Source organism: Vanacampus margaritifer, chromosome 6, assembly GCF_051991255.1.
Source record: "Vanacampus margaritifer isolate UIUO_Vmar chromosome 6, RoL_Vmar_1.0, whole genome shotgun sequence".
Taxonomy (NCBI): Eukaryota; Metazoa; Chordata; class Actinopteri; order Syngnathiformes; family Syngnathidae; genus Vanacampus; species Vanacampus margaritifer.
Window position 1 is genome coordinate 21,748,916 of NC_135437.1, and position 16,689 is coordinate 21,765,604.

The 16,689-nt window shown below is 37.3% G+C and overlaps 1 protein-coding gene across 1 annotated transcript in view; it reads left to right on the plus strand.

Moving 5' to 3' along the window:
- Nucleotides 1-5,766: 5,766 nt before the first annotated feature.
- Nucleotides 5,767-16,689, plus strand: part of cpne2 (copine II) — a 41,081-nt gene continuing 30,158 nt past the window's right edge. Inside the window, exons 1-2 of the mRNA XM_077567867.1 lie at nt 5,767-6,007; nt 9,599-9,799. Coding sequence (XP_077423993.1) covers nt 9,623-9,799 — 177 coding nt within the window. The 5' untranslated portion in view covers nt 5,767-6,007; nt 9,599-9,622. The remainder of the gene's footprint in view (nt 6,008-9,598; nt 9,800-16,689) is intronic.

Sequence of the window (16,689 nt, forward strand, 5' to 3'; positions counted from 1 at the left end):
AATTAGGCTAAGTGATTACATGCTAACCAACTGACTATCATATCAGGAAATACATTATAATTTCCCTGAAAAGATTAAAAGCAAGCGTCCCCATTCAGCGGTTCATCAGATGTCACTTTTTAATATAAATACACCATAAGCAATTATTGTGAACCAGGCAAGTTAGGTCAGTGGTTAGACTATTAATTAGCCTGCCACATGAAGCACCTTGGTTTAACCCTGCTAGAAGCAACTCTTTTGTAGAAATGAAATATTGAATACTAATCATTGTCAAATGACTTCACATCCATTGCTTTTGATGTCACTCGTCATTATTAAGTTTTGTTTCTAGATCATTTGTTCTACATTCAAAATTCAAATTCAATGCAAGCTTTCAGTATATACTGACATATTTACTGTAATGAAAATATATCACAGCTTAATACATGGATAAAGTGGCTCAGTGTTTTTGAGAAAGGGCTGGTAATCAGATTCCTGGGGTTTGAATCCAGCTTCAACCAATCTTTAACATATATGCAACATTGAATATGAAATATTGTCAAATTATTTCACTATTAATACTTTGTCATTTCACTTAATTTATCTTCCAATTTCCTTCTTAAGAATTAGGCTTAGCATTCAGCTTTCTCCAGAAATAGTCCAAATATGGTATTCTGTTTAAAATTGCGTTTAGTGGAATATGAATTAAGCAACAAAATCCAGCCGTTTTTTTTATCCATCTCAGAGGGCGGCCATTGAAGATTCCATCAATGTTGCTCAGGTCTCAGATAACAACCAATCTTCAGTTGACAGCAAGTGGCAAAATGGCCGCCCCCTGACATGGATTTGACTTCATAACTCAAATTCCACAAATGTAGTATTAATTAGAATATCATATCATGCACAGGGGCAACACTAATTTTTATTTTTATTTATTTTTTTGGACAAAGGGTGCTAGCCCCAAGGTGATGCACAGGATAAGACCAAATGTAGCACACAAGCACACATTTCACAGACAGATAAATAAATAAATGAGTGGGAATGTTTTGGCGATGCTTTTAATACAGATTTACCAAAGATACAATACTGTGTAAGGGTTTTAGGCCAAACTCACATTTGTAGTGTTATTTCAGTCTGCGTTTAGTAGAGTACCCAAACTTGGCCTACCGCTCCTGTTGTATTTGTTTCTTAATGTTCATGGGTCAATGTGACCCATGTTTAATAATCAAAAACGATCACATAACACAATGTAGTGTTTTTAATATTTGGAAATTAAAAAACAAATGCCAACAAAGTTGAATCAGTTTTTTTTTTTTTTTTACTTTTCTAGATTTTTCCACCGGCTTAATCTGACTGGCAACATAACAGGAGAGTTACTTAAAGGCTTTAAAAATGACTGTAGGTATGAATAGTTGCTCTTCTATATGTGCCTGCGATTGGCTGGTGACCAGCCCAGGGTGTACCCTGCCTGCCACCCAAAGCAAACAGAGATAGTCACTTCATCTGCAACTCTAGTGAGGATCACCAGCATAATAACATATGTATTGTTTTGTTTGCCCTGAAAAAGTGTACTTGATCCAGTCAGATTTATTCCACCTTAAAAACAGATGCATAAAAAAAAGAGGACGTGCTTCTGCCCGACTGCCCCTGATGTGTAATTAAGGCCGTGTGGATTTTTTTGTTTGTTATACTGAATAAAGGCACTGTAAGCATTGTTATGCTGAAAATGTGAATAAACCTGAGTTGCTTCTTTGACAGTGTGGCCTGCGATGTACACGACTGAAACCGGCTCATCTATTTTAGGCTGATGTCAACGTTAACTGCAAACTAACATTGGTATGGTTTCATTTATGAGGCCATGGGCTTGCTCACACAGGCACGCCGTTTGCCATACCAACATGTCAGCAGCTGCTCGCTGCGGATGAGTATGGCCTGATCCAAGATATCCTTCCCCTGTTGTGGATATGTATCATCCTCACAACCATGCGTAGTGCTAAGTTGTAAAGTATCTTTCGGTAATGAAATGCTGAAGTCAGAACGGAGGTATTTAATATCTTTTTTTTCCCCCTCCTCAGCACACTTGGACTTCCTGTTGACATGCTATGAATGCCTCACTGAAATCAAGTATCCATTTGGTGCTTTCCCAGCATGACTCATCGTGAGTCCTTTCTCGGTCTATCATACGCAAAAGCTCCAGAAAGGCTTCTTGACAAACTTAGTGAAACAAATCTAGCTGCATGATTTGTTCATTTTGTGCATTGCATTTGTCTTTCAGGCTTAATAAATCTTGCTATTATGCAGCAGAAGAAGAAGGTTGATGGAAAGAATTCATCAGACATGAAGATTAGTTGTTTAAACATCCTTCATTAGTGGGTTTTAATTAATAATAATTGATAGGTTTTGATTTTAAGCCCACCTGCCACTGCACTTTTCAGTTGCAGGACACCTGATTCACCACTAGAAAGTGCTATAACTTCACTTTATTGTTTTGCCTGTATTATAATGTACTGCATTTTACTGTGACAGTAGGTGTGGTTTAAGCCTTGTTGGCATAGACGGATATGGTCGAAATGTGTAAAGTAGGTGCTATACACTAGTAACTCCTTTATGAAGAGTTTGCGTAGCAGTCATTATATTGTTGCCTCACTCATAAAAAATAAAAATAAAAACTATGTCCACCTGTCTTGAATGCAGTAACACCCATCAATACCTCAGGAAATTCAGTATGTTGCCTGCTATGCGTGTTAAAAAAAAAAAAAGAAAAACCGGATGCACTTTTATTTTGACGAGGTTTTTTTTGTTAACTTCCTGTAACACGCTGTATAATTTGTGTTAACTTGGTGCAGCTCGCTGTCAGTGGTGGAAAGGAACGTGCCTTTCCTCCAAGGATGAATTAACGTTGCAACTGCCCTTTCCTGGGTCCCGACTCGAGGATAAACATGCCATTCGGAACTATGTTGCCTGCTATGGAATACAATATTATCTCAGTAGTGAGGATTTACACATCACTGCACTGTAACAAATTGAATGTAGAATTTACAAAAATTAGCTGGCAAAAAGTTGCCGGCTAATTCTTGTAAAATCTCATTTAATATGTTACAGTATATTACTGATTATTATTATTTATTTATTTTACAAGTATTTACTGTATACAAATCACAGTTACTTACTGTATTTACTTCTTTTTTTTTTAATGAAAACGGTTTAGTCTAGTTTACAACTATTTATTGTATTCTAATTTACAGGATTTTATAACTAGCCAGTAAATTCCTGTAACTAAATAATACAGTATGTCGTTGTAAAATCCATCTTTTTAACTGCTTATTCCTCACAAGGGTCGCAGGGGTGCTGGCTTTGGGCAGTAGGCTGGGTACACCCCTGAAGTGGTTCCCAGCCAATCACAGGGCACACACAGACAAACAACCATTCACACTCACAATAATACATAGGGAAAATTCATAGTGCTCAATTAACCTGCCATGTATGTCTTTGGAATGTGGGAGGAGACAAGAGCACCCGGAGAAAACCCACACAGACACAGGGAGAACATGCACCACCCCGGAAGGCCGAAAACCGGACTCAATCACACGCCATCAGCACTGGGAAGCCGACGTGCTAACTCGTCATCCGCCGTGCCACCCTCGTTGTAAAATCAATCCCTGTTGTGCAGCCGAATGCATAAATGAATGTTATCTGTAATGTTGCTTGTTTATTGGAGAAATGCGATGTGAATAAAATAAAATATTGCTCACCAATTCGTTGAATTCGTGTCCCTGCTCCGGTGACAATACAGGGTCTTCTCCTCTAGAAAGTTCTACTTTCTTGAAAGGAAATTGTTGAACCAACTTACATTTAAATTATTTACTTTGGATTAATTCAATTCAGTCGTGTGTTACCAATTAAAGCAATTTCATTAAGTTGGTCAACAATTCTCTTTTTAAACTTGAGTTGGTTCAACAATTCTCTTTTTATAGAGTATAGGTGCCTGCCAAAACCAATCTTTACAGTATTTGACCGCTAATTATACAGCAAATGACAGTTTTTACCCATTATGCATCATGATATCCAGTTAAATATTGTAAGATAAAATTAAAATAAAAAAGATACTGCTGTAATTTTTTACTGTAGATTTTACAGTGTGGTCAGTTTTCAGGAAACCCGAAAAAATGGCACGTTGGCTAAGTAGGCTAACATTTATTGTCAGAGAACAAGCCTTTTTTTATCACTATATATTTATTGGCCAACACTTAACAAAAAATGGGGATTGACCAATAGTATATAGATTTGTGGGGGTAAAACAATATATCATTAAACACCAGCAACATGCACGATCCAAGCATTAAATGTTTAATTGAATCATTTTGTAATATCATTTGTCTCATAAGTTAACCCTCATTCAGAATGTCAATGCTCATATATATATATATTTTTTTTTTTTTCAGCAACAATTGCGCTCAGATGGACTCTCTTGATGAGATCCTTGTTCCTGTTGCTCTGATTTGTTCTTCTTGGTACTTAGTCTGTACCACCAGGAGATGAACAGTTTGGTCCACAAATTCCACATTGCACAGAGCTGACTGGAGCTGAACATGGGAAAAATCATTCACGGCCAGCAGGTGGAGCAAGTAGACCGTTTCAAGATTCTGGTGATTGAGATGGACAGCTGTCTGTCTTTTGGGCTTCATGTGGACACTGTCTTTAAAAAAAAAAAAAAGGCACAACGTCTCCGCCTACTGTGGAAGTTAGGTCAACAACAACAACAACAAAATATCGAAAATAATAAATCAAGCCAGCAAAATTACACAAAACGCCACACTTTGAAAAAATGGCATTCACTGATTTATTCTGTTTATTTTATTTCAACATCAGATTTAATTTTACTTATTTTTTGTTTCATTTTATAATATTGTGCGTGTTGCGAGAGAGTATTGAGTGTTGGCCTTAAAGGTGTGCTCAAGGTTCTATTCTATTCTATTCTATTCCAATTACATTACAAAATGTTTCATTTGGGTTGGCACACACTGGTGAGACACGGTTATATGCTTTAGTCCTGTCCTGCTTGACATTATTTCTGGAGGCAGTTGAAAGTTGGAACCTTATCAACTTTCATCAATAGAACCCATCACTGACTGCATTGTTTGGTATATAGTTAATATATCTCCACCCTCAGAAGCTGCTCCGGCAGACGTGTTATTTTGCTAAGACACACATGATTTTGGTGAAATAGAAGTCACCAATTCTTCCTTTACACATATTGTGGATAAAAGAAGCCCACACTTTTGGAAACAATTAGGTGTGTTTTGATGGGCTCCCTTAGGATTTTTTGTTTTGTTTAAAATATGTGGGATCTTCTTCTTCTTCTTCTTTTGTAGGTACGACCCACGAGATGAACCTCCCAGTTATTTCCGATTGATCCACCATATCTTTTAGTGCAGGGGTCTCCAAGTCTGGTCCTTGAGAGCCCCATAGAGCCTGTTTTATATGTATATAATAGTATTACCTCCCCCAAAACACTTGAATCAATAATAATATGCTTCTACTTTCTGCCATTCAGATATAATTTTCAGAATTTGTGATTACCATAAGAAACTTTGCTGCTTTTGTATTATTTTGTCTTGTTATGCTATTGTAATGCTTATTTGTTGTGTAAAAATAACAATAAACACAGTGTGGGAAAACAATGCGTGTTAAAATCACTACTAAAGAAAAACCGGCTGCACTTTTATTTTGACGAGTTTTTTTTTATTAACTTCCTGTAACACGCTGTATAATTTGTGTTAACTTGGTGCAGCTCGCTGTCAGTGGTGGAAAGGAGCGTGCCTTTCCTCCAAGGATGAATTAACGTTGCAACTGCGCTTTCCAGGGTCCCGACTCGAGGATAAACATGCCATTCTGAACTTCTGTTTCAAAAACAGATTCATGAAAGTTAAAAACGACCTCTATCTCAGCGCGCGGCAACTAAAGAAATTGTCACTCGAAAAGCGTGGAGAAGTTGGACGTCATTTTTTTATTTTATTTTTCAAGCGAGGTAAGATTTGTCGAGGAGACGTGATTCACGTGTGCTGGGTAAAGGGAGGTAGAAAGATGTTGGATGTGAGAAAATTAATATGTTGCAGTAAACCTGCAATGTTTAAATGTGAGAAAGCATGCTAGTGCATGTACGCACGTGGGTCTACTGTTAAAACATATTGCATTTTTTTTAAGTTGGGGATTTGTTGACGCCCAATTGAACATGGCACAGAGCACATGGTATGAATGAGATTTTAAGGAACAAAATTGAGGTTGTGTAGCTGCCAGCCATCCCCAACCCGTCCTATTTGACAGGTTGTCACTGATCTTGCTCTATCAATGAGCGCAGGTGACTTAGGTGTGTATGTGTGACCGGAGGTGCAGCTCCTCTGCAGAAACAAGACAGCTAGCCTTCTGCATAGTGTAATGCATACGTTGGTATATATTGTAGGACCAGAGAGAGGATAAAGATTTGAGTTCTTACATCCACAGCAAATAATATGCAGTAGAAATAGGATAGCAATGTATGCATGGCATTAAATTCAAATTAGAGGACTTCAGAACAATATTTTTTTCAGTCTTGAATGTCCATTGGTTCTAGTTTTAGTATTGAATGTTAAGTGTCCTTTTAAATGTCTTTTTTTATGTGGTTGTTTATATGACAATGTTTAATATTCGCTATCGTGTATTGTTTTAGTCGTTAAACCCTCTCACTCTCATTCAAAACAGGGGTGGAGCAGGTGTTTTTTTTGAAAGGTGGATTTCTCTGTGTGTCCGCCTAGTACATCACCACTACCAGTGTGACATCACATAGAGAGGATCATGTTGGTTATGACACATTGTGTATCTTAGCAACAAACAGCATGATTTTGGCGTGCTGTTCTGTGAACGAAATTCACCCTATGATGGACATGATGTGTTTTAGGTTGTCTAGGGGATATCTATACACAAAAACGGTTTCGTTTTTACTACGCCATGACTTATCTTGGCTTTTCCATTTTGGAGGCTTGATGTGTTGCACTGCAGATTAATCATGCATGTGGCTTCATAATGTGAACAAGATTGTTTCCATTTCTAGAGGACATAAGTGACCTCCACCAGGGTCATGTTGCACGGCCACATCATTCTGCGCTTGTGCTTTTTTCTCGGAAGGCATTTTTACATAAACAATTTAGTCCGGGTGGACAAAACTTCCATAAGGGGGGAAAAAAAAAAAGGTATATTGTGAGTTTGTATTTCAATGACCTTTCAAAACCTTACTGATAACCCATCTTGACTTGAGCTATGGCATTTTGATCTTTCATGTGTTTTTTAAGTATAGTCACAATTCAAAGATGTCACGTGCACTTTCAACCAGGGCCATATTAACATTATAGTTGCATGCAAATGTATAGGTGCTTACTTATCATCCCTCACCAATGAAAACTGTGCATTGAGTGTTTCAACTTTTTGGACTGGACCATTGCTGTATGTTGTTAAGAGTAAATGTAACGTTTTGATATTGCACATACAACTACTTCATGGTTCTCTTATGACAAAGCACTGTAATAATGTATGAGCAGTTGATGTGCCTTTCAGCATGTAACCATGTGTAACGAGGTAAATGTTTCGCAAAGTGCACGGTTTCATGATCATCAAAGCAATGCATTTTATTTTTTCTACGACATCAATGAAATACATAGTGAAATGACGAATTTACTTTTAGACAACCGCATTTGACCTGTAAACATCAATCACGCTGGGTCACCATCAAAATACCTTTATTGGTAGTGTTATGAACAAGATGTCAAATGTTGTCAATGCTTGCTTCACTTGTACAAAGTGACAAAAAACGGACTTTCAAAATCACCATTAAGTCGATTTATGGGATGTTCATTACACAATGTAAGTATATTATAACTGATTACTTTAGTATAAAGCAATATATGACCGACTGAATGAATAATAGACCAAGAAAATAGTCAATATTCAAATGAACAGAATGTGCTTCTTTTTTTTTTTGTGGCAGACAAACATTCTCATCATGTGCTGTTTATTTATTTATTTTGGTTCACTTGTTTTGTTTTTTTTAAGAAGAAACACTAATACGATCATGAATTTCTTTCCTATTCATCAACTTTTGTTATAATTAGTCGACCGGTATGACTGCAACACAATTGTTTCTTGCAGTGGCGTGGGAGGACTTAATTATAGAGTTAATTGAGAATTAAAAAACAACCAAACTAATACATTGCGTTTATAGGAATTCATATAAGAGGAGGTTCTACTTCCCAGAGCTAGCGTGTGCTGTACTTTATAAAGGGTGACACACACACACAAAAAAAGTGAACTTTTTAACAATCCAATAAAACCAAAAGTGATGGACGAATTTTTTTTTATTCATAGTAATTAAAATCTTAAAATATGTTAATATTTTAGAAACAATGATGGAGTTCCAGCTATCCCAGCTGAGAAGACGGCATCTACAGGACGTCATTAAAAAAAACAATAATAATAATCCATCATTGTATATTACAAACTAATTGCTGAAACAGACTGAAATTGTTGTTTGAACAGATTACATTTTACCCCAGTTGCTTTACACAGTTAATTAAAAAAATCAATTAGTAACTGATTACCGGTAGTAATAAACATCCTTACTGGCTACCGGGTCAGTAGTAAGTCCGGACCTCATGCGTAAACTCAGACTTCTTGCCCAAAAGGTAACATTCCTTGCTCTAACCAGATTTTGGCATGTAAAACTTCTCCATCGAGGCACATGCCTCATCTGCTTTAAATTCCAATGGCCCATTTAATTCAGTGCTTCTTAAAGTGTGAGAGATGAAAGATGTGACAGGTGGGAATGGAATAGAGTGGAATCTGTTTTTAATCCATGCTAATTATATGGACTGATTTGGAAAACTGTATTTATTTATTTTTTTACTCATTCACTGCCATTGACAGCTATAGACGTCAAAATTTCATTTGAACTATTTCTATTAGTTAAACTTTTTTTTTCATTTTTGTTAACAAGAGTATGAAAACCTAGAAAATATTATTTTTTTTTTTACATTTTGAACAAATATAAAATTTGTGATTAATCGTGAGTTAACTGGGGAAGTCATGCGATTAATTATGATTACAAATTGTAATCGCCTGATGAATTTTTTAATAATCATTTCTTTGAAAAAAAAACATTTGTTTTTTAAATTGTAATAGTCTTTGAAAAAAAGAAGTTTTTTTTAGAAAAGATTATTAAAAATTAGGGGCGTCAGGCGATAATTTTTTTGAATCAGAATTAATCGCATGATCTCACTAGTTAACTCACGATTAATCACACATTTTATATTTGTTATAATACAATAAACAAAAATCTAGGTTTTCATACTCTTGTTAACAAAAGTGGGAATTTTTTTTTTAGCTAATAGAAATAGTTCAAATGAATTTTTGACGTCTATAGCCGTCAATGGCAGTGAATGAGTTAATGAAATGAATTTTGGTTTAAAAAGAGAACCACTATCTTCATGGTGAGGATGGTGCCATGGTACTCAGTTGAGCAGGCATAACTGACAAATGACTGGAGGTGCAGTCCTTTGATTTTACTTAAACAATTTCTTCTTCTAATCTTCAGGGTGACTCTTTGTAACGTCGGACGATGGCCTACACTTTGAGTTCATCCATTGAGGGCCAGACACGTGGTGTAGGACCTCAGCACTGTGTCACACGGGTGGAGCTTTCCGTTACTGCTGCCAGTCTCCTGGACCGCGATGTAGCCTCCAAGTCGGACCCGTTCTGTGTTCTCTTCCATGAAGTGGATGGGAACTGGGTGGAGGTAAGACAGGGTGCTGACAGAAAGTGAGGAATAGTGAAGTGATGCCCAAAGTTTTTGCAGCCAAGGCATCCATTTTACAGAAGAATTTCACAGCGCAAACATCAACAAAAATATTGATATTCATGAATTCGATTAAAATCATAATCGTCCAGAATGACCCCATCCACCCAAAAAAAAAATAATCGAGGTTTTATTTTTTGGCTATATCGCCCAGCAGTGGTTGTCTTGCAGGTATGGACAATTAAAGTGGGGGTTGCATTTTTTCAAACTGTTAGCAAGATTTGGATGTAGCCTCCTTCACGGTAAACATGTTGATCTTAGCTACAGCTGCTACATTGCTAGCGTGACTCATTCTTGATGGAGTGTTACAAAACGCTAGATACGGGATTATCGGTTTGTATTGTATTTTTTGGGAATGCACAATGAATAAAAAAATCAATGAATCATTGAATCATTAAGCTTGTCTGCCTGTTGAGCAGAAATGTTGCTAATTTTATGTCGGTTCAGGCCGTTGAGTGTGCCCGCGAGGCCAGCGATGTGCAGGGCAAAAATATTGACTGCATCCTTGGTTCCACCCTCTGTCTCTGCAGTCTTTAGTCTGATATAATTGAATAATAATAATTGAAAAAATTAAATTACAGGTATAAGATGGGGTCAGGTAGAGATGATTTTTCCTAAGATCATTTTAATAATATTCTACAGTGAGTTCACACAGTTCAAATGACAAAAAGTGTTGACCCTTTTAAGTCTCATACATGTCAACCCATAAGGTTTGTCCGTATTTCTTACGGATTTTTAAGTGTTGCAAAAGCATACGGGCGTATTTGGAAATGAATACGGATTTAACTGTTTTCATGAAAATAATATTAGTATATATTGCTTACCCTTTTTAAATTTATTTAGTATTTACTGTCGGCTACGTGCTACACGTGTGCATAAGCTCGATTTAAACAACAACCGGTCACAAAATCTCGTCTATCGCGCGAGACTTCTAACAGTTTCCTGACATGCGCAGTTAAGAAATTTGTGTTAGCGCGAAAATTGCGAGTCGTTCGCAGTGGTTGAGAAAATGGGGGACAGGCCGGCCAAAAAAAACAAGATACACCGGACGTTTTCGTTCGGAATGGACGGATTTATTTAAGGTAATTGGTCCGTCAAAACTTGGAGAAGAGTATGCATCATGTTCGCTTTGTTCACGGGACATTAAGGTTGCGGCATCTGGCATTTACGATGTCAAAGAACATTTGAAATCAAAGTTGCACGAGAGAAATGTGAAGCAACAAAAAAAGTCAACCGTCCCTGTGATATTTAGAAATCTGTTTTTTCTTTGTGCAATAAAATGTCATTTGGAACAAGATACTGTCAATGTCTTCATATAAGAAAGAAAGTAAGGTAAGATTAATGTTATTGCATGAAACAGCTTTAGTATTGATAAAACTGACATAAGTATTTTTATGGGAAAATAAGGATTTTATGGGTTTGTAATACAGATGGGACGAAATTAGGGTTGACATGTATGAAGTCTAAACCATTCATGTTTTAGGAATGACCCACTCAAGCACTTCCACACAGGAAGGCTTGACCTCTCCACTCTAGGCAGACTTGCTAACCACTACTCTACTAGAAACATCCATTTTCTATACATCTCATCTTGTTTAGGGTCATGTGGAACTGGAGCTGACATCAGGCAGACTTCACCCTGGATTGGTTGCCAGCCAATCATAGGGCACACATCGAGAAAGACCATTCACACTCACATTCACGTGTGTGGGAAGTGAACACACAACGCCCTGGATGGACGTCTGTAGTGGTGCACCCTGGGCTTTTTGCCAGCCCATCACAGGGCAATATAGAGAAACATAATCATTCACATACTCACGTTCACCCCAATCTCAGGATAGTACGTTCACTATATGATTTCTTTTTCTATATTTATGGATGGCAAAAGAATAATTATTTGTATTGTTTTTTTTTTGGCCCCATGCACAAATAATTTGGAAGCATTATTTTTGCTGTATGATGTCTGTTGCCTCAGGGTTTCTTTTTTTTTTTTTTTTTTTCGTAGCAAGACACACCAGGTTGTGTTTTTGTCTCTGCGTGTGTAGGCGAGACCTTAGTAGTAGCTAGTTTACGGTCAGCGGGGCATGTAGCTCTGATGTGAAATTGAGATTGGTTGCTATGGTAACAGATGGAGAAACTAAATAAGCTTAGTCCCCCTGAATTGTAGTCCAAACCTTCTCTCGGCTGTTATCCACAGAGCTCACAGTTTAGCATATGCAGCATTTCACATCCTCTAATCCCTCCAGTCAGCTTTTGTTGTCTCCGATTTCTTCCTCCAATTGTTTTTTTCCTCATTTGCCTCCCTTCTTATAGTTTCTTGTATCTTTGTTCTGTGACATGGAGGAGTGAGACTCAACCTGAGTTCATCGGGGAAATAGAAAGGGCAGGAAAAGCTAAAATTGTGCGCGCATGCCAGAAAGCAAGAAATTGCGAGGAGATGACAGTGGGGTGAAGAAATTAACGATAGAGTGCAATGGGAAGAGACCTTTAGCTGCGCAGGTGCTCAAAAGTTGAAAGGTAGCAAACTCATTGCATTGTGTACTTTGTGTATAGCTGAAGCGATGACACTTATCTTTAGGATACCAGACATTGGGATTTCTAGCAAAGGTGTGCACAATTTGTCACCCTGATATCAAATTTGTTACAGGGAATGATATTAAACGCACAAAATAATATTTTGTGCGCACGTTATACTTAATTTGTGGCCACAAAATCCTCATTTTGTGTGGATGCCACATCTGTAATGTCTGGGGCTCCACAGATGTTGGTGCAACTCTAGAGCTTTTTCCCGTTTCTTTTGAATGAAACACGGACTTCCTTAACGTCTTTGCCCACTTGAGGGGCATAGGCCATCCACCAGAGCTTAAAAAATGGCCCACCTCACGTTCTCCATCCCTGCCCTCAATGACTTTGCAATCATATGCCTGTAAAGTTGGTTTTGCAGTGTAAAGGGATAAACGAAACAAATAAGCACATTTAGTGGTACAGTGAAGATCTGCGTATAATTGACACCCATTGAAATGCTTTCAAATTTACAACTTATCCAATATAAAATTATTCACAGAACATACATTACTCAATATATGATGAAGAAAATGGGACTCTCAGACTCCGACATTTGTCTCCAATGCTTACAAAACACTACAGACACTTATGTTCATGCTTTATGGTTATGTACTCCGGTTATGTATTTCTGGACTAAAGTCTTAGAAAAACTTTCCACTATTTTGGACTGTAGGATACCTTTATCTCCAAACTTGTGTTTGCTAGGTGACCTAACAACAACTGACTTGCCACATAAACAATTTCAATCTACACTTGTAGCCCTTACTATCGCTAAAAAAACTATTCTTGTTAACTGGAAAAATAAACAAACTCTGAATATCGACCAATGGTCTAACCTCCTCATAAATCACATTTTAATGGAAAAAATATCTGCCTCAAATAAAAACCAAATATCAAAATTTATAGAAACATGGTCTACGTATATAGAATTTTTTAACCTAATTCCGGTTACTTAATTCTGTCTGTTAGCGAGAGCCACTACATCGTGATAACTTACATTGATGTTTCTGCATTTGGCAATTTATTATTAATATATATATATATATATATATATATATATATATATATATATATATATATATATATATATATATATATATATATATATATATATATATATATATATATATATATATATATAAAATATTTTTTTTTTAATTTGTTTTTTTATAAAAAAAAAATTAAAAAAAAGGAGAGCAATGATGATGTCAAATCGAATGAAAAATACTGAGCTCTCCTGGGAAAAAAAAAAATGCTTTCTTGGGGGCACCATTTTTTTTTAGATCCCCCCCCGCCCCCCAAATTCTTCAAAAAACACTGATAAATCTTCAATATGTCTTTCCCCCAGCCAAATACATGAAAAAATAATAAATAAACAGAAATAAAAATAAAAAAAATCTGCTGAGCTTTAACGTTCGCCAACGGTGCCTAAAAACCGCGTTGGGCGAACTCAATTTACGGTACCATTCGCCCGGATGGCGACCTAAAAATGATTGCGATTGGAAGAGTGCACACAGACTCGTGACAGCACGCGCTATAAAACCTCGTTCATTTGGTGACTGAATCGAAAGAAGACGGCACCGTTAGCACGCACTGCTCAAACATCATGACTTTGCGACGAGTATCGCGAGAACCTTTTCCATACGTTCACATTCGAGTATGCTATTAGCTTGCGTTCACTGTGGCCGTCGACATAGCATGTGACTGCGTTGCCCAATCATGGCAGATAAAAGCCTTCGATCGCCGCAAATTGGGAGGGGATTGCTGTCTTTGCTTGTAGCAGACATTGGGTTCGATTATCTATGCAGTATCCCCAGCAATCAGTTTTCTATTTATATTTAATCAGTCAGTGCACGATGCTAAAATCCATTCATCATCCGTGACTTTCTTCTTCGTTAGTAAGTCCAAAAGGCATGACCAGGTACTCGAAGTGGCCTAGGGGTGTGTTAAGTGTTTTCCACTTGTCCCCCTCCCTTATCCTAACCAGATAATAGGCGCTGCACAAATCCAAGTAAATATCGAAGCTGACACTGTAGCGGGGCAAAGGCGGAATCCAGCAGCAGAAGTATTTATCCTAACTCATTCACTGCCATAAATTAATTTAGAAAAAAAAAGATTATCAAAAATTAGGGGCAGCATTTTTAATTGTAATTAATCGCATGATTTCACTAGTTAACTCACGATTATTCACAAATTCTATATCTGTTCTAAATGTACAATAAAACAAATTCTAGGTTATTATACTCTTGTTAACAAAAGTGGAAAAAAAATGTTTAACTAATAGAAATAGTTAAAATGAATTTTTGACATTTATAGCCGTCAATGGCAATGAATGAATTAAAAAAGAAAAGAAAATATTATTATAAATTTGGGCGTCAGGCAGCTAAAATTTTTAATCATTATTAATTGCATGACTTCACAATTAATCACAGATTTTATATCTGTTCTAAATATACAATAAAAAAAATCTAGGTTTTCATACTCTTAACAAAAGTGAAAAAAAAAAAAGTTAAACTAAAACAAATAGATAAAATGAATTTTTGACGTCTATAGCCGTCAATGGCGATTTTGAAATATACTCATGGAGTGCTTCCTACTCAGGCTGCGACACTTGATCGAGTTTGGAGTTAGGTAGTGGTGCATCAGGGACGACGTCAATGGCACAATCGTAAAGGCGATCGGGGGGCAGTAACTAGGCCCGGTCTTTACTAAATACTTTTTCTTAAGCATGAAGGGAGAGAAACCTTGGATAAGTCAGTAACCTCCGGCTCAATTTCTGTGACCGGCGGACTTTAGACAGTGTATGTGACAGAAGATGCTCCAGTTCTCGATATGGGGTATCTCCCAATTAATATCAGGGTTGTGTAACGTTAGCCACGGCAGGCCCAACAATAGCGCTGCTAAACTCGAGGGCATAATCAAAAACCGACGGCACTCACTGTGATTACTGGAGAGTTTAACCTGAAAGGGGGCTGTAATGCATCCAACTACCACCAGGAGGTGCCCGTTAAGACCGAGAATTCGACGTGGTTTACGGAGGGTAAAAGTTGGACATATAAGGAAACCCACTAAACCAGAGTCTGACAGCTCAGTTCACGACAATATAGGAATCATTATTTTCGTTTATTACTTATTATAGTTATCTTATTGGTGTATTAAATGGACCAAATAATGATATGTGCGGTATCGGACCAAGCCAGCGATATACAGGTACAGTGCTGGTTCTGGCAGGGCCACCACAATTTCTCAGGCCACCACCCAAAAAGGCTTAACGTAGAACCCTGCATTATTTTCAGTTTTGTGACGATACGACTTGAAAAAATGACTTTATCAAAGGGTCGGGCTACCTGGAAAATTTTCGGGTTACCTCATTTTCCAATGTTAGGAGCCCGTCTGGCTCCTGTCAGTAGGGTGGGGGCTTTAGGACCCAGATGCGGGAAGGCAGAGCAAGGAGGCAGAGGTGCAGTCCAAAAAAGAGGTTTTAATTTCTAATCAAAAAGCTAACTTCAAAGTGCAAAATAAACGGAACTAACAAAACATGAAGCTAAACATGGCAAAACAACTTAGGCAAAACTAACAGCATGACATGGATCCTGATAAGGCAAAAAAGTCAGCATGACGTGGCGAATGACTTACGACAGTGGCAACAATGAACCGACACAGACAGGGGGGAGACAACCGACTAAATACACCAACACTAATGACATAACAAGACACACCTGGCTGAGGGCACTGATTGGATGACACATGAGGGTAATGGGGACACAGGTGGACACAATCAGGGATCAGGGTTGACAAAGACACCAAACAAGGAAGGGCAAGTGACCTGAAACGAGAGGAGTCAGACTTTTCACAATAAAACAGGAAATGACAAGACAAGGGGAAAACACAAGGAAAACAGAAGCTAAACATGACAGGGAGTAAACAAGACTGAAAATAAACATGACAGCTCCTTAGCATGGCTGGCTAAACCTCAGGCCTGCAGTTTGAGTATTGCATGGGTTTCTACTAGGTCTGCACAATATATCGGACATATATAATGTAAATAATATAAAAATATGGCCCATGCAATATGAATATCGTTAAAACAACAACAACAACAAAAACAAGTTTCATATGGAATTTTACGCTTTTATCTGAACTCAACTAGTCAGTCGCTAACTAAAATGTGCACCGCCATCCAAAATTATTGAGAGGTAATTACAATTAATTAACTAAGAATATATTACGTTTGCTTATTTTTGCTGCATGAAAAAATGTAGTTC